General features: G+C 48.1%; 1 protein-coding gene across 1 annotated transcript; it reads right to left on the bottom strand.

The window, feature by feature from the left end:
• Window positions 1-3,781: 3,781 nt before the first annotated feature.
• Window positions 3,782-10,334, bottom strand: HSPB1 (heat shock protein family B (small) member 1). The gene is made up of 3 exons (XM_081889526.1): window positions 9,875-10,334; window positions 4,423-4,486; window positions 3,782-4,095 (listed from the first exon to the last, which is right to left on the bottom strand). Exons 1-3 carry the CDS (start codon window positions 10,269-10,271, stop codon window positions 3,906-3,908), a joined length of 651 nt encoding a protein of 216 aa, XP_081745652.1. The 5' UTR covers window positions 10,272-10,334; the 3' UTR covers window positions 3,782-3,905.
• Window positions 10,335-19,334: the final 9,000 nt, after the last annotated feature.

Genomic DNA, 19,334 nt, shown 5'->3' with positions numbered 1-19,334 from the left:
CTACGATTTCTAGCAACCAATATTCAGAATTATTGCGGCCTCTGATCATGGAGTCAGAGCAGAGCCATCATGGCTGATAGCCTTCTCCTCCAATAACTTGTCCAGTCCTCTTTTAAAGCTGTTGAGGTTGGTAGACATCACTGTTTCCTGAGGAAACAAGTTCCACAGTTTAACTATGCGCTGTGTGCTTTTGAACTGTGAGGTTGGCAGGCGCTGGGACCGAGCAACGGGAGCTCACCCCGCCACGGGGATTCGAACCGCCGACCTGACGATCAGCAAGTCCTAGGCGCTGAGGTTTTACCCATAGCGCCACCCGCGTCCCTGTTATGAAAGAGGGAGGGGGAAAAACCTTTTCCTCTATCCATTTTCTCCATAAACATTCATCAGGAAGGCTCTTACTCACCTTTTCTCTGAACTTCAAAGTCCCAATCTCTGCAATCTTTCCCCTTAGGGAAGTTGTGCCATCAATTGGATGGCCCTTTTCTGAACCTTTTCCAACTCCTTTTTGAGGTGAGGCGACCAGAACGGTACACAGCACTCCAAAAACGTAGTGGATTTGTATAACCGCATTCCGAGCCTGGAAGCCTTCATTTCAGTTCCATTCCCAATTATCCCTAGCATAGAATTTGCCTTTTCCACAGCTGGGCCGAGATCTTCAATGACCCACCAACTACGAACCTAAGGTCTCCTTTCCTGGTCAGTCATTAGGAGCTAGGAGTCTTCATCTCCTGCACAACTGGGGTTCTGAACCAGTGGTGTAGCATAGAGGGGTGGGGAGCAGAGGGGCTGTTGCCCCGGGTTCAGAATTTCAAAAGTAAAACCGCTTTGAGTTTTTAAAAAACAACAACAACAATCAAGTGGTGTAAAAAAGCCATGAAATCCAGTGGTACCTCGGGTTACATACGCTTCAGGTTACATGTTTCAAGTTACACACTCCACTAACCCAGAAATAGTGCTTCAGGTTAAGAACTTTGCTTCAGGATGAGAACAGAAATCGTGCTCCGGCAGCACAGCAGCAGCAGGAGGCCCCATTAGCTAAAGTGGTGCTTCAGGTTAAGAACAGTTTCAGGTTAAGAACAGACCTCCGGAATGAATTAAGTTCTTAACCCGAGGTACCACTGTAAATAATAATGATAAAATATACGGCCGCTGTCACTGTCCCCTGCCCAGCTTCCCTCTCCCTGCTGGGAAGACCCCTCCCCACTAATATCGCCGCTGCCCCACCCTTGCAGGAACCATGGGTTGAGGGTGCAATATTTGCCTTGCCCCGGGCACTGGCAACTCATGCTACACCACTGTTTACTGCAGTAGCATAGCGTGGGTTGTCAGCACCCGGGGCAAGGCAAGTAATTTGCACCCCCTAACCAATCATCAAGACACACGATGGTGGAAGCAACAATGCTTCTGAATGCCAGTTGATGGAATCCACAGGAGGGACGAAAGAACTTTTACTGCTCAGGTCCTGCTTGCGGATGTCCCATTGAGCCATCTGGCTGGCCACTGTGAGGCTAGATGGACCATTGACCTGATCCAGTTGGTTCTCCTTCGGATCTTCGTTCTTAATCTTGGTGCCCTGGGCTGCCGGTTTTGTTCTCTCCCCTGCCTCACATCCCCCTAGCCATACAGAGAGGCTCTTCTGTGCCTTTGCAGCAGCTCTGACCATATAAGGCCTTGCCTTCATCGCTAGCCTGCTTCTCTCGCTCTGCCTCCCTCCCCAGCCTGGTCAGGGGCTCCTGGGGGACCGTCTGCAACTTGATTGCACCAGCTACGTCGATGTGCACTCACAATGCTTGACTGCGAGGCGACATCCTCCTGCGATTTTAAAATTTCCAGCTGTCAGTATCGAAATGCCATCGAAATGCTGTGTGTCAGGGGCTTTGAAACCTCCAGCTCTGATGGCCACAGAGGAATGTCTCTGCACAACTCCCGTTTCACCTGTGCAAACAAATGCATTCCTTCTATTATTTTTTTTTATTCTCTTCTGGCCAACACCTTTTTTCCAGAATTGGAAATGGATCTATTTCCCTACTTCACAGTCAGGATTTGGGTATCCTGTCCCTTCAATACATTTCCCCTAATATAATGCTTTTTAGTTTTGGTGGGTTTTTTGGGTGGGGGCAGCTTCACTTTCAAATGCACTTTGCACACATCTGCAGAAATTACTTAGCAGGAGAACTGCATGGCAAAATATGGAGAAATGTGGACATACAGTGGTACCTCGGGTTACATATGCTTCAGGTTACATACGCTTCAGGTTACAGACTCCACTAACCCAGAAATAGTGCTTCAGGTTAAGAACTTTGCTTCATGATAAGAACAGAAATCATGCTCCAGCAATGAGGCGGCAGCAGGAGGCCCCATTAGCTAAAGTGGTGCTTCAGGTTAAGAACAGTTTCAGGTTAAGAACGGACCTCTGGAACAAATTAAGTACTTAACCTGAGGTACCACTGCATTGTTGACATATTGTTCCGGAAAGTGCAAATCTGGTAGATTTGCCTTTTAAGTACAAACTTAATAAAAAAAAATCCCTTCCCTCACACCAATATATTGTTATAGTTTGGGAGTGGGAGCTAATCCCAAGAAATTAATAAATGGTCAGATTTTGATTATTTGGAGTATTGAAGGGGAAATTGCAGGGTAGTCGGGGGAAACAGGCTAAGTTTTAAGTTGTGGGTGAACATATCAGACGACACAGCGATTCTTCAAACAGCTGTTCTTTATTCAGAGGCCAGAACAGAACTGAAGGGCTCAGTCAGCCTGCTTATATAGAGCTCTAGTACCACATTACTGTAACAACTTTCTAAAACTATCCAATCACTGAATGTCACTTTCGATCCTTCATTTGCATAACTATCTACAGTATCCCCCTGCTGGCCCAGGGTGAGAACTTCAAGCTTCCTTTCCAAGCCAGGGCCACACCTGGGATGGAGGCATGAACACAACAAAATGCCCCATGTAAGAGGAGTTCTTGGGCCTGGGCAGACAGAAGGTTAGCAGGGTAACTGGGGGTGAAGTGACAGGAAAAGAGGGTCTTTAGCAAGGTGTGCTGGGAAGAAGAGGGCAAAGAACAAAGACTGAGATCCATCTTGGGCAGGATTGTGGAAGCCAACTGCAGCCACTTGCTAGCCACAGCTGGCCACAGCTGGCCTTAAAACCTTCCTTGCCCCCTTTCTGCTGATCTTATATGTAGCTGGTGAGCTCCATTCAGACTGGTGGGTTTCAGGTTCATTTCCCACATGGTTTCCTTACATGGAAAGAATTCTCTGTGAGCATGGAAAAGGCTTTAAGCCACTGGTGGACTGAGTCGCAGAGAGTGGGCCTGCTCCCTGGAGGGGTTGCCTAGCAACTGTGCAACCCAGCCAGGGATGACCAGTACTTATGAATGGGGTTGGTCATTGATGCATAACAACAACAACAATTTTATTATTTATACCCTACCCACCTGGCTTACGTTCCCCAGCCACTCTGGGCAGGTTACAGCAATTAAAAAAGTGTAAGACATTAGACGCTAAAAATTTCCCAATAGAGGGTTGCATTCAGATGTCTTCTGAAAAGGACCAAACTGTGGGGTGCTGATGTGCATCAAATCTTTATGCTTGGTTTTGAATGCTTTGAAACATTTACTTGTTAATGATAATTACTTTTGTATGTCCATTGCATCTGACTGTTTTGAAGGCCTTGATTCTTAGTCCACATGGATGCCCGTTAATCGGCCGACTCCCACCGTGACCCCAAACACAAAAACAAGACGATTCAAAATAAATAAATCAAAAACCATACATGGGGTTTTAAAAAACCACAACTTTATTTGTGGCACTGTTGCAGAGGTCTCTGTCTTTACAAAAAGGGGATACAGAAGGGTTTGCCCGTTTTCGAAACCCGAGTGGTAAACTCCAACCCGGCATTTACACCTTGGGAGCCTCTTCTGGTTTCTTGGCTCCTGACGGGGTGATTTGGGCATGCGCCTCGAAGGTGACAGGGATCTGGATTTCGGCAGACTGAATGGCCGGCTTGGGCAAAGGAGCCTCTATCGTCAACATGCCATCGGGGGAAAGGGAGGAGCGGACTGCAGCAGGGTCGATACCAGGGGGCAGCCTGTAGAAGGGAACAGAGAAGCATGAGAGTGGAATGAGGCGAGGTGCCCAAAGCAGTACATTGTTATGGGTTCGAGGGGGTCAGTCTGGATGATATCAGGGGTTCCCTTGCAGGCCTGTGATCCTGCGCCCAGTGAGGATTAGCATCCAGCAGAAGAAGCTGCTGAGCTGGTTGGACAAATTCCTTTGCAAGTTAATGAGAGACAGACGGCAGAAAGGCTTGGAAAAAATCAAGATTGAGGTTGGTGGGGCAGCAGATCTGTCTTCCTTGTCCTCAGACCCTGAAAAGCTTCGCTTCTTTCCCCAGCAAACTGGTTCAGCTACTTACGTGTATTTTCTTGTGAAACATCTGGAGATGAACCCATGATCATCCTGCCTTTCTTCATGCTTGCCTGAAAAAGAAAACGACATTGTCATGGGGCCATTGATACATCAATACATGCCCCATCGGCTACATTCATTTAACTCTTCCCCAGGCACCCAGGCAGCTCTATTCAACCTGCATTCTGAAGCATAGGACCGTAGAATTGTAGAGCTGGAAGGGACCCCTCCTCCAATCATGTCTCTCTCTCAGGTCTGGCCCAAGATATTTTGCCACCTGAGGCAGACGAGAAAATGCATCCCATCCCTGCCATTATCTCACCCCTGCAGGGTTTAAAGCCACATGCACCCTCGCCAAAGCAGAATCCAAGAGGCAGAGATGGGCAGGGCGTGAGGGGAGCAGCAGGGCCAGTGCCCAGCCACCAGCTAGGTGCAGCAGCAGCCTCCGCCCTGCTTCCTCTGTGTCAGAAACACTGGGCAAGAATGGCATGCGGAGAGAGAAGGGAAGCCTGTGGCATCTGCATGCACGCTTACTTAAGGATGGGTGATTATTATTATTATTATTATTAAATTCTATACTGCCCTTCACCCAAAGATTTGCAATGTGCAATTTGCAAAGTGAACACACAAGAATACATACCATAATAACAAGCAAAAACACTAACACAAACAGACAGTCCAAAAGGCCACAGACTGTTTAATTATCCAAAGGCCTATGTCAGTTTCAGGTTCTCATTTTTCCAATCTTAAATTATTTTTATTTTTTTAAAAACCTCCTCATGGAAATTCATCAGCATTTTAATATGAATTTCTCTTAATATGCATAAACCTATGGAATTTTCTCTCTTTTGCCCCGTATGAGGGAAGAACCCTGGAGTTGGTATTTGGAATATTTCTTGGCTGATACAAATGATTTAATAACCAAGTTCCTCCTCTCTCCTCAAAGGCCTTGCAAGATGGTACTCTCATTTTAACTGCTATTTGTATCTCAGGTTTTCTCCTTGTAGCACATTCTGTTTCAAATATGTGTGTGTTTTATCCTGTGCATCATATGGTATTAAAAATACATGAATGCTGCATTGAGTGTCGTTATTTTTCACTCTCTCTTCTATCTTAATAGCTTTGTTCCAGCATAATAAGTGATTTATTGATGAAACTTTCTCTAATATACATACTCCTGCAAAGTAATCTTCCCTAACAGAATGCTGTTCCCACCCACCCACTGAATATATGCATTTTTAGGTATGTTTAGCCCAAGTATATGCATTTCTTTACCCTAGTAACACCCACTCTTCCAAAATAATATGCATTTCTGCAAACATAACCTGGCCAGAGAACTGTGCTGAAATATCTGGAGACGTTCAGATTTGAAAAGGTGGCCTGATATGGTTTGTGGATTGCTTCAAAAAGTGCGAATTACCTCTGTAGGCCTTTAAATATGACCTGAGCCAAATTCTGCCTCTCATCCCTGCTACTGAATGGGTGAAGTTTCAGACTTGGCATAAACCACCTCCCCCTTTTTTAAAAGATGGGGGGACATATGTTTAAAAAGAATAGATATTTAATGCTTAACGTGGATGAATTGGTTAGAGCGTGGTGCTGATAATGCCAAGGTTGCAGGTTTAATCTCTGGCTGGGACAGCTGCATATTCCTGCATTGCGAGGGGAGTTCCTCAGGGATCATTTACAGTTCCATGATTCTATGACTATCTGTAGGGAAATCACTGATCACACTGAGCATCAGCATGCCTCTTGCCCTTCGGTCGGCGCCAGAAGGGAGGGAGCCTTCTAGGCTGGATGGCATGAACAGCTGTAACTTTGAGCTTGCTTCCCTCCTCCTCCCTCCTCCTCCCCTTTCCTTGTGTGCTGTGTCTTTTTTAAAACGGTCAGCCTAGCAGGGGCCGTTTCAGTGCTGATTTCCATAAGCCGCCCTGAGAACCCTGGGCCTGGTATAAAGCTACGAAGAAACCAACTAACCAGCCAACCTTCACTGCTGCCGTATTTTTTGAGAATTGACTGCAACACCAAACCATTCCCTCTTCCTTGTGTTCCTGCCTTCCCACCCTTGCCTGCTGCTGTGCTGGTTGCCATGGCCACATGTTAAGCCATGGACCACAAACAGCCATTAATATTTCAGAGGGCGACGAACTGAGATTTGGGGGGGGGACCCCACAAGGATGGGTGCCGGCTGCGGTATCAACAGAGCATGAGAAGTGGGATGGGGGCTTAGCTGTCAACTTTCCCCTTTTTTTAAGGGAAATTCCCTTATTCCGAATAGGATTCCTCGCAAGAAAAGGAAAAGTTGACAGCTATGGGTGGGGGAGCCACATTTATCCCATCCCAATTCCTGAGGGGGGGGACTGAGTGAAAGCATGAATAATTCAGAATGGCAGATTTTGGGGAGGGGGTCACCCAGCAGCTGAGGGGGTAGGGAAGGCCAGGGAATAATGCTTCCCAGAAGGGGGTCTTGCATGTAGCAGCAAGGGGGAATCTGTTAATTTGGGGAGAATGATCGTTTTAGTAATAGCCAAAATGTCCAGTATAGTATAATTCTCTCATTTCCACCTATTTATTAATGTTTTGCCAAATAGGTTTATTGTTGTCTCAAAATAAACTGTTCATATTTTTTAATATTAAAAAAGAAAGAAAAAGAAAGGGTGTCTCTTGGGGAGGTTGTGATTCCAGGCTCTCCCCCCCCCCCCCGCTCCTCCTCTGCCCACGATTCGCTAAGGCGCAAACTTGGCACCTGATCAATCTCATTGATTTTAATCAGGGGTGTAATGTGGCAGCGGCAACCCAGCTGGCTGGGAGGAGGAGAGGGGGGAGAAGAAGGGGGGGAGGGAGCTCCCAAGCTCTGTGCTCCTTTGTCTGCCTTCTTGGGCCACACCCATCTTTGTTCTTTCCGGCTCCTCTGATTGGAGGAGCCTGACCGAGGGAAAAAGTGGGGAGATCCGACTCAGAGCACTCATCGCCCTGATGCGCCTCAAAAAAACAAAAGCATTTGCCACAATAAACCCAATGGCTCTTAAGGTGTCACAAGACCAGTCCTTCTCTCCCTCCCACCAATTTTCTGTAACTGACTAATGTGGCTTTATCTCATTAGCTTTTTCCCTCCACCGTTGGGCTGAAAAAAGAGGCAGGAGGGATGATCTCCCCACCCCAAGAGGGAGAGAAAAAGAAGACTAGCAAATTGTATTATTAGTAGTGCTGATATCTCAGTCAGCAGAGCATGAGGCTCTTGATCTCAGGGTTGTGGGTTGGAGCACCACCTTGGGCAAAAGATTCCTGCACTGCAGGGGTTGGACAAGATGACCACCATAGTCCCTTCCAACTCTACAGTTCTATTATTCTACAATTCTAATTACCCGTCCTTCACCAGCAGGTCTCTGGACACACTACAAGGATTTAGAATTCAGAATTAAAAACCGTTAAGACAGATGGCACTTGCAGGAAGAGGGTTAAAGGTAAAGGTAAAGGGACCCCTGACCATTAGGTCCAGTTGTGGCTGACACTGGGGTTGCAGCGCTCATCTCGCTTTATTGGCCAAGGGAGCCGGCGTACAGCTTCCGGCTCATGTGGCCAGCATGACTAAGCCGCTTCTGGCGAACCAGAGCTGCACACGGAAACACTGTTTACCATCCCGCCAGAGCGGTACCTATTTATCTACTTGCACTTTGACGTGCTTTCGAACTGCTAGGTTGGCAGGAGCAAGGACTGAGCAACAGAAGCGCACCCCGCTGTGGGGATTCGAACTGCCGACCTCCTGATCAGCAAGTCCTAGGCTCTGTGGTTTAACCACAGTGTCACCGCATCCCTAAGAAGAGGGTTAGGGTCCTGCAAAACATGAATTTCCAGTGCCATAGGAACATAGTGATCTGACTTCTCCCAAGTGAGACCATTGGTTCATCTTAGTACAGTGGTACCTTGCTTCTCGAAAACCAAGGTGTGGGTTCTGATTGGCTGCAGGAGCTTCCTGCACTCAAGCGGAAGCCGTGTCAGATGTTCAGCTTCCAAAAACCGTTCGCAAACTGGAATACTTACTCCCAGATTTGCGGCGTTTGGGAGCCAATTTGTTTGACAGCTAAGCCATTCACAAACCAAGGTACCACTGTAGTGTCCTGCGCTGACTGGCAGCAGCTGTGTACATGGCTTCCTCAATAAGTGTTTTATTATTAAATACCCCCTTGCCTACCTGGAGATTCAAGCCTTCCACCTGCCACCTGAGTTGAGTTGAGACAAAAGGCAGGAAGAACCAGCTGCACAAACAAAAGATAGGGGACACCTGGCTTGGCAACAGTACAGGCGAAAAGGATCTAGGGGTCTTAGTGGACCACAATCCGATCATCAGCCAACCGTGTGATGCAGCAGCAAAAGAACCTAATGCTATTCCAGGCTGTATCCACAGAAGTGTAGTGTCCAATCAAGGGAAGTCATAGTCCCGCTCTATTCTGCCTTGGTCAGACCCCACCTGGATTTCTATTCTTTAGCTGTGAATCCTGCTTTTTGGGGGGAGGGGTGTTAGATGACCCTTTGGATCCCTTCCAACTCTCCAGTTTTGTGGTTCTACGAGTGCCATGATCTCGTCTCCTAGAGGCTTGGGAAGATTCCACATTTTTCAGCATTGGAGTCTCAGCAGATTTTTGAGTTCCACATCACCTGCCCTTATTTCCGAAAGCAGAGAAAGTGCCTTATCTTATTTTCAGGCTGCTACAACTTTCTTTTGGTCCATTCATCACAAACACACACACACACACACACACACACACACACACACACACGATGCCTGGGCAGCTCCAATACATTTTGTCGCCTGAGGCAAAAGGCATAATGGCCTTATCAGAGTTCAAGGAAACAATCCAGCCAGGCAAAAATACTTCAGAGTGCAGAGAGCCAGCGTGGCCTAGTGGTTAGAGTGTCAGTCTAGCTAGAACCTGGGAGAGGCCAGGGCTGAAATCCCCACCCCACCCCAGTCCTGAAGAAGCTTATTGGATGACCTTGGGGCCCCCTCAGCCTAAGCTACCTCAAAGCGGCATTGCGGAATTAACTGAGACGAGGGAGAACCAAGTTTGCTACCATGATCTCTTTGGAGAAAAATGCAGCAAATCTGTTCATCCATTGAGCAAGTCAGCCATCTATCAATGGATTAATGATTGCATTAATAGACCACCTTTTCCTCCAAGGAGTTCCAGGTGACGTACAGGGTTCCTGCTGCCCCCCATTTAATACAAACAACAACCCTGCGAGGTTGGTTAGGGTGAGATTGTGTGACTCCCCCCCAAGATCACCTAGTGAGCTTCATGGCTGAGTGGGGATTCGAACCCAGGTCCTGGTCTGACACTCTCACCACTACACCACAGGAGGGACGGGAGGGTGTGTGCCTTGGGGAGAGTCATTTTGGAGCCATACTGGGCCCCCAGGCCTGAAGCCCCCCTCCCAGCCTCTCCAGGGATGGCACTTACCTGTGATCTCCACAACGCCATCTTTCGTTTTCACCACCAGCTCCTCGGGCGCAAAATGGTTGACGTCCAAGGCCACTTTCCAGCTCTCGGAAGTCTGCCGGATCTCTGAGATGCCGCTGCTGAGCTGGCGGCTCAGTGCCCTGCTGTATGCTGGGTTGGCGGCTGGGCTGGCAGCGGCGACGACTGGGCTGGCGGCCACTGGCTCTGGGCTAGGGCTGGCCAGAGGGCGGATGTAGCCCGGCCAGCTGGTGGTCCCCGCAGGCCACTTGTACCAGTCCTCAGGGATGAGGGGCATCCCAAAGGACTGGTCAAAGAGGCGGCTGCCCCGGCACCAGTCCCGGAAGGGCTCCCAGCTGGGGCTGCGCAGGAAGGTGAAGGGGACTTGGCGTTCTGTCATGGCGAGGCGTCCCGGAGTCGTCCCGAACCGCTTTGTGGAGCCTCTTGACTCCTGTGGAGAACGAGAGCCGCCAGCTGCCCCTTATCAACAGACAAACGCCTATTTTGGGAGAGGAATTCCAGAGGTCTATTAATGGAAATTACTCTTGGCCGGAGGAACTGGTGATGAATGTTGCCCAGGTCCTGACAGCATTTGTCATTTCTGCCCTGTGTGTTTTTCCAGGGTGGGATGGAGACCAAGTCCCATTGCAGTTGAGCAGGATCCTGACTTCCCAGGCCTGCGTTTGATCTCAGCAAACTGAAAATAAGCACAGGCCAGTCTGGAGAGGGAATGTGTTTGGGGAGTACAGTTGTACCTCGAGTTAAGTACTTAATTCGTTTCAGAGGTCCGTTCTTAACCTGAAACTGTTCTTAACCTGAAGCACCACTTTAGCTAATGGGGCCTCCCGCTGCTGCTGCGCTGCTGGAGCATGATTTCTGTTCTCATCCTGAAACAAAGTTCTTAACCTGAAGCACTATTTCTGGGTTAGCGGAGTGTGTAACCTGAAGCGTATATAACCCGAGGTACCACTGTATTCACATCCCAGATGGCTCAGGAGTCGCTGGCCTTCCCTCCTCTGCCTTACTTATAAGAGGCAGAGAATCTTGGAAACCTGAGGGCTAAATCCAGCCTGCCAAGCCTCTCATAACCATAGAATCATAGAATTGTAGAGGTGGAAGGGACTCCAAAGGCCATCCAGTCTAGCCCCCTGCGTTGCAGGAATCTTTTGCCCAATGTGAGGCTTGAATCCATAGCCCTGAGATCAAGAGCCTCGTGCTCTACCGACTGAGCTAAAAGCCATCAATGGCCTTTTCCTCCATGAATTTGTCTAATCCTCTTTTGAAGCCATCGCTGCCTCCTGTGGGAGGAAGTTCCATAGTTTAACTGCACTGCATGAAAGGAGGGCTTTGTTTTACCTGGCTTAAATCTTCCAACGTTCACCTTCATCTTCCAAAGTTGGTTCTTGCAACTCTCTACAAGCCACGCCCCTCTGTGCAGGCCACACCCCTTAGTGGCTCTGGAGTACCTGAGTCTTTCGTATGTATGTCATAGGGAGCTGCCTTAGAACAAGTCAGAGCAGGGGCTCCTCTAGCTCAGTGCGGTTTACACTGACTGGCAGCTGCTTTCTAGCATTTCAGGCAGGGATGTTACGAGTTTGTGGGAGCCACTCACCTATATTCCTATATATTCCCTGTATGTATTTCTGACCCATGTAGGACTAGTCTGGAAAGTTAGCCTTGGTGAAGACTTGACGTTATCATCGCCCCAAAAAGTTTTTGATTTGAGCTTCCATTGAAATGAGGCTGTATTTTAATATTTTAATGTTGTATTTTAATCTTGTTTTTAAGTTGTATTTCAATCAATTTGTTTTTATACAGGGTGTTAGCTGCCCTGAGCCCAGTCTTGGCTGGAGGAGGGCGGGGTATAAATAGAAATTATTATTATTATTATTATTATTATTATTATTATTAGTTAGAAGCAAATCAAGCCTGGCTAGCTTCGTGTGTTCGGGTGATCACCTGGGCGATGGACCATTAAGAAAGCAAATGAGAGGCGGCTCTGTGTTGGGGGGCAAATGGGTGAGGCCCTTCCCTCAACTCCCAAATAGCAAGAAGGGCAATGCCTGAGTTGGAGAGCAGAGTTTGCTGTTATAGAAGCTGGAGAACAAACCAGCAAGCAGACAGGCAGAGAGCAAGGCTTTGATTTCTGCTTGAATCCAAGCATTCACACCCCAAGGTCCAGGCTATGGAAGAAGAAACTGGACCTTGGGGTGTGAATGCTGTGAACCTCTCCATCCTAGGCTCAGGTTGCATAGATGTATCCAATAAACCATACATCCTAAAGACACCACAGTTTCCACTGTGCCACATTTCCAAAGGGAAACACGAACTCTGGGGAAGTGCCTGGAAACCTTAGAATCTCTCACCGCTTGGAGATGGCAGGCAACAGAAGAGATGTCATAGGAAGCTGCCTAAGAACAAGTCAGATTATTGCTTCGTCTGGCTCAGGGTTGTTCACACTGACAGGAAGCCCTTTCTTTTATCTGTCCTGAATTTCCCAACATTCGGCTTCATCAGATCTCTACCAGTTGGAGTGAAAGGAGAGAGGGAGAAAAAAACCCAACCCACATTCTCCATCATTTTGTACCTTCCCATCAAGGCCTTGCGACTTGCCTTCCAGGAATTGCAGACTCCAACTCCCATCATTCCCAGCCAGCCTGATGAATGGGCAGAGAAGATGGAAGTGCATTTGAGCACAGTGGTACCTTGGTTCGAAAACCAAGGTGTGGGTTCTGATTGGCTGCAGGAACTTCCTGCCCTCAGGAAGCATTGGACGTTCGAAAAACGTTCGCAAACCAGAACACTGACTTCTGGGTTGCCGCATTCGGCAGCCGTTTCGTTTGACAACTAAGCAGTTCAGGAACCAAGGTACCACTGTTGTGGGATGGCTGCGAGGCAGAATCAAGGCAGCTGGTGAGGAGAAGGTGACCGAGAGAAAGATCTTTCTCTTTCTCGCTGTCTCGGCGACGATGAGTCAGCGAGGGAAAGCAACTGCTTGAAGATTACGAAGAGCCCCCCCCCCCGATCCTGAAGTCGCAGTCATCCTTGGCCGCAGGCCAGAATAACCCCTGGAGGTTCTGAGAGTCTCCAGAACATTTTTTGGCCTTGACACCTGCCACCCAAAAAAAGACACGGAGAGAGAGCGGAGAAGCATTTCCTAAGCAGAGCTCATTCCCCCCCCCCCTCTCACCCAGGCTGGCCAGAGGGAGGTCCACTTTGGCCACATCCGTGGCAGAGCAAGGCAAAGTGTGTGACTTTACTTGACTGACCACGGGGGGCAGGGAATACTATAGGCTTGTATTGTTTCATTAGATTTTTAACAATGTGTTTCTCATTTTGTATTTCCTTGGTGTATAGAGCTTTGGAGAGAGCCAGTGTAGAGTTGTGAGTGCTGGACTAGGATCTGGGAGAGACCAGAGTTCAAATCCTCCCCTCCCCGCCGCCCCCAGTTTGTCTTGAAGCTGGCTGGGTGACTACGCGCTGCTAATTCACTCTCAGCCCAACCTACCTCACAGGGTTGTCATGAGGATAAAATGGGACGGAGAAGAAAGGTTTTGAAATGAGTAAATAAATTAAGTGTGGTTGTGGTGGTTAGAAAGTCAACAGCAAGGCCTGAGAGGTCAAGGGTTCAGATCCCCACTCATCCTTCTCAGCCTAACCTACCTTAGAGGGCTGTTGTGGGGATTAAATGAGGAGCTGGAAAACTATGTCTGCCACCTTGAACTTCTGGGATAAAAAATGGGGAATCAAACAAACAAACAAACAAACAAACACAAGTAATGCTTGGTGTTTAGTTGTGTTTTTATACTATGTCAAATGAGTGGGATAGTTAATAATAATAATAATAATAATAATAATAATAATAATTTCCTTTTCTCTGCTCAAAGGCCTCCCAAGTTGTATGCTAGTTGCATTCATTCTAGTTGCAGTCTACATATTTTTTTATCTCTTGTATTATATTCCATTTTAAATGTTTGCCTGTTTGATTCTTTGCAACACACTGTATTTTGAGTGTGTGTTTTAATGCTCACATCTTACTCCCTGCATGCCCTGTTTTTGCAGGTCTGTGACCATATAATACATAACAATAGTGGTGAAATATTAAGGGGAAGACATAGGCGCTCCTGCAACAGAAAGGACGGCAAGGTCAAAAGCAAGACGAAGTGGCCCTGGCTGTGCGTTCCTTCCACCAGTGCTGCTTGCAGGATCCCGGGCTCAGTGCAGAGCCAAAGGCCGGGCTGAGCAGACAGCCGGGCAATAAATATCTCTCTTGTCTCAATTACTGGAGATTGACGGGCCCCATCTGCTGTGCTGCGTGCCCGGATCCCCCAGCTGCAAGGATAATGGAGCATGATGAGAAGGGCTGATTGCGCAGGGGAAGAGGGAGGGCGAAGCATCCAGAAGACTCCCTCCAGATTCCCATTCCTCCTTCCTCCTGGCCGGGCGTCCGACAGGCCAGGGAAAAGCTACCCTCCAGCTCCTCCTGCTGGCCAGATGCTTGTGCTACAATGGGGAAAGGGGAAACGGCAAATGGAGCCCCCTACCTCCCCCCCCCCCCAGGAACGTAAAAATACAATGTTACGGGGTTGTTTTTTTTTGGTGCAGTCTGGATAATGCCCTGTGCCTGTTCCAAGCCTGTGATCCTGTGGTAAGGAACCCGTTCCTTTGTTAAGGTAAGGGAATAGCTTTGGCTGGTTAGGTACCACAATTTACACATCCAACGAAGTTGCTCTGGTCTGTAGAACAAATGGGTGGGCCTTTCACCCAGTGGCGTAGCGTGGATTGTCAGCACCCGGGGCAAGGCAAGTAATTTGCGCCCCTCTAACCCGTGGATTTTAGTAGGGGCAGAGAGCTGTGAGTGCAAGCGCCCCCCCCATGTTGCGCCCGGTGCAGCCGGCCCCCCCTACACCCCCCACGCTACGCCACTGCTTTCACCTCACACCCCTCGCCCAGCTGCCACATAGGATAAAAACCGAGAGCCAGTGTGAGGAAGTGGTGAGAGTGTCAGACTACAACCTGGGATGGGAGAGACCTGGGCGACTTTGGGCTGCCTCTCAGCATAACCTACTTTGCAGAGTTGTGGGGATTCCATGAGGAGGGAGAGACCTAGTGCTATTTTTATAGAAACAGAGGTACCAGAACTCATCCCAAATGCCTCCCTTGTTCTCTTATAAAGGCAAGGGTGCCCACCTGAGAGGTGCTGGAACTGAGTTCTGGTGGGTTCCAGTTGAAAACAAAACAAAACAAAACAAAAGCCCTGGAGGAGACCCACATACTCTGCCTTGATCTCCTCAGAGAAAAATATGGGATATAAATACAATCAATCAATCAATCAACAAATGAACAAACAAACAAACAAACAAACAAACACACACACACAGAGAGAGAGAGAGAGAGAGAGAGAGAGATAAGAAAAGAGGATTGGACAGATTTCCTGAGGCATAAGGCTCTCAATGGCTGTGTTGTCCCTCTACTGTCGGGAGACAGCGTGCCTCTGAAAACCCATTGCTGGGAATCACAGGTGAGAAGAGTTGCTATTGCATTCAGATCCTGCGGGATCTGGGTGAGAACAGGATGCTGGACTAGGATGCTGATCCAGGCTCTTCTTGTATTCATTACAAATATTAGCTTACATTGTGTTAGGGAGGTTACATAGATAACAGCTCCACCTCATTGTTCTATGACAAAGTGAGACCCCAAATATGTTTGCACATAGAGGTGTCTGCATAATCCGAAATGAATTGGGTCACCCTGAAGAGCTGATAAAGAGAGTAAGTCCATGGCAGAGAGTAGAGGTTTGTGGACTCCTTTGCCTGCCCAGACCAGGGAAGCAGGATTCTCCTATGTAAGAGGATGAACCCTTTTCCAATCTTGTATTCCAGCATGCATTTGTGATTTTTATTATCATGTCCTTACGTTGGTTTTTAAATTGCTTTGAGGCTTTTGTAGCGCAACATGGGAATATAAAAACCCAAACCGAATCCTAATCTGGCGCAGCTCTCTAGGGATGGGCAAATCTGAGAAAAGGGCAACATCTGGAAAGATGTACAATTGCAAACACATTGACGCAGCTTCAACTCCAGAGCCACGTCTTCTCAGCTCTGGCCTCTCTCCAGCTGAGACGTGGCCCTTGACAGATAACCTTGATGCACTTAAAAAATAAATAAATCTTGCCCACCCTCCAGCTGCGCTGACTGACAATGACTCTTTCGGTTTTCAGGCAAGGGATATTCCCAGCCTGCCCTCCCTGGAGTTGCCATTGGGGATTGAACCCATGACCCTTTGCATGCAAAGTCAGATGCTCTCCCACTCAGCTAGCCCCCCGCACCGCCATCAAAAATAGGCTCTACTTCAGGAAGATTCCATTACAATATATATATTGTATATTTTATTATCATTGAACCAGCTCACTGAATCTACAGCTCAACTTCACAATTCAGAGAAAGAGAGAAAGAGAGATTAATTTTTTTTCCTCTAGAGAATGGTTTGTTCTGGTTTGCTAACGGCTGCAGAGACTATGAAAGGATGCTAGGAAGACTGGACATGTTTTTCCCTGATAACGCCGTCTTTCTACACTTGCTGCTGCTTGGAATTGGAAGGGAACCCCAAAAGCATCTCAACACTGCAGTCCTTTGGAGACCTTCCTTTGGAGACTGATGCACCACTAAACCACCGTTTGCTGGCACGGAGTCATAGATCTGTAGAACTGGAAGGGACCACAAGGGTCATCTGGTCCAACCCCCTGCAATGCAGGAATCTTTTGCCTAATGTGGGGCTCAAACCCGCAACCCTGAGAATAAGTCTCTTGCTCTATTGACTGAGCTGTCCATCATCTTTGGAGAGCCCCACGGAACCAGTATTTGCTGTTGCTCAGTCGTCTTCGGAGAGCCCAGGCAGCACCCTGGCAGCAACTGTGTTTCAGGTGTGAACTAATAGGAGGAAGATATTTTGGCTCTGCCTGCTGCCAGTGTGAGCTTTCAGCTACTGGTAGGGATGTAAAAAAAACCAATAACCAACAGCTGGATATAGGTTAGGGATTTCTTCTGCAATACCAGAGTCCAACAGTATAACCTTTGGGCAGACTAAATTAGAAGCCTAGCCTTCTCTCCTTCCTTGATCAATGTAGTAGGACCTATTGCCTAGATCTAGACTAGAGTTCACTCTGGAAGCTCTTGCCCCAAAGACCTCCAAGAGTTCTTGATTGTCACGTCCAATTGCCAGCTGCCTGGGACTGTGGAGCTGAAGGGAGGCATACTGTGGTCTCTGCCGCCAGCATGGGGAGTGAGGGGCATGCACCTCCCAGGAAGAACCTCATGGTCAGGGAGAGGGCATCTTGGCCCCATCTCTCAGCTAGTAAGGAGCAGCTTGCTTTCCTCTTCCCTCCCCATCCCCTTTTCCTTTCGTGTTGTGTCCGTTTGGCTGCAAGACCACAGGCAGGGACTCTCTCAGCTTTTAATATATGACGGTGCTGAGAAAACATTAGGTGCTTTATAAGTGTTAAATAAAGATCGTAATATCTGGATCCACAATCACAACTCAGCAACAGGCAGGTGTCATTTTGCTTCAAAAGCCTCCCAAATCCAAATTTGCCAAGTAAGTCACGGACTGTGGGTCTCCATAATTTAAACGTGTCACTGGAAGAACTGGGTGGATCCAATGTCAGATGTCCCTAAAAAGAATTGTCCTTCATTCCTCTCTCTCTTTCTCTTTCCCTCCCTCTCTGCCCCACCTGCAACACGGCCACACAGAGATCCAACGCACTGCTTCTTCTGAATCCAGTTTTTCACATATGGCCAACAAACCACAGAATTCAGGCCTGGAGGCTCAATCCAAAGAATCGGGAGGGTGTCTATAGCATCTGAATTTGAATGGTGGGCCTTAAATAATATGTGGGTGGCACCTCTGCAGAACCAGGAGGTTTTCTTCCAAAGGTGTTGTGGCTTCTCTGATTTGTTCATGCTACACTAATTGGAGAATGATGTCCAATGGGCGATGCTCCTCCTTACCCAGTGCATTTTCTGCCCTTCTAGCACAGGCCATGTCAGGATTCTAGTCTTTTGTGAGTTTTACATCTTTACATCTGACATCTGATGGAAGGAGATTTGGACATTCAGAGTGATTTTTGGTACTTTCATGGGCTTGCCAAGGGGGATCTGATTCACAACCCACCTGTTTTGTCCCCCCCTCTCTTTCTCTCTCCCTTGGTTTGAGGCAAAGGTCAGATCGGGTGGTGTCCCTGAACTTGCTCTATTTATTTTCCCCCACCTCATATATGCAAGGGAAACTGATCCGGTTGTGCTATCTGGTTCTACAGAAAGGGCGCTAAGTTGCGTGACCCTCGCCTGGCTGACCTTTGCTCTCTTGCAGAAAGCAAAATACCCCTTTGTGCTAAGATACGTCAGAGGTCATCCTGCAAAGCCGGGGACTGGAAGTACCTCGCTCTCTCTGCAAGCTTCCATACAGCCTGGGAAACATAGATGTACGTTTATATGAAAGTGCTGCCTTAGACCAAGTCAGGCTGATGGTCCGCCCAACTTGGCAAACCAGCCCACGGCATTTGAGCCCCATCAGGTGTCCCTCTTGTCTTATCGACTGCTTGTCCATCAAGCCCAGAAGCATCAAAGTTGAACCACAGCTGCTCTCCAGGGTCTCACGCAGAGATGGGGCTTTGCTATCACCTGCCGTGGAACCAGATGGACATGTTGCCAGGCAGGGGTTGATTCTGGGGCCTTTCCTAGGTCGTTGCATCCTCCAGGAAGTGCTCTCTGTGTGTGTCTTCATTGGTGGCAAATGCTGTTTGTACCCACAAACTTCTAAACACCAATCCTGTGCGCTGGGTTCTAGCGTTGAGTTGAGGTCCTTTCCTGGGACACAGAAGTAGTCCTGAAGTAGTCAATCCAGTAGTCATCTTTGTAACTTTTTGGAAGTGATCAGCTTCTATCTTCCTTCCTTCCTTCCTTCCTTCCTTCCTTCCTTCCTTCCTTCCTTCCTTCCTTCCTTCCTTCCTTCCTTCCTTCCTTCCTTCATCTCCATCCATTTCCTGGGTTTTACACAACCCTCCAAACTCCCAAGTAAGATTTCTTTCGGAATTTCTCCCTCTGGAAATTAGCAGAGTTGTGCTCCCATGCCAGCCACCCCTCTCCTTTCTGCCTCCTAAAATAAATTAAACATTAACCTCTCCAGGCTGCTGGAGTCGAAATAAATAAACACTACAAATAAATTAGGGGGTGGACAACAACAACAACAACCCTCAAACTCCCCTCGAGGAAGAATCTTCTGTGAGCTGTTTGTTCGAGGCTGGGTGCGATCAAATAGCGAGGACTCCTGTGTTCTAGAGCCCAAAGTTCAGTGGTGGGTTTTGGTGTTTGTTCATATGCTCTGTGCGTGATCCTGAACCCTGGAGGCGTTATTCCCCGGGAGACCCTCCCTACCCTCTTGTCAGTAGAAACTAGCTTTTTTTAAA

The sequence above is a fragment of the Podarcis melisellensis genome (assembly GCF_964234715.1).
Source record: "Podarcis melisellensis genome assembly, chromosome: 15".
NCBI lineage: Eukaryota > Metazoa > Chordata > Lepidosauria > Squamata > Lacertidae > Podarcis > Podarcis melisellensis.
The sequence above is the reverse complement of the archived record's forward strand: the minus strand, read 5'-3'. Positions and strand labels throughout refer to the sequence as shown.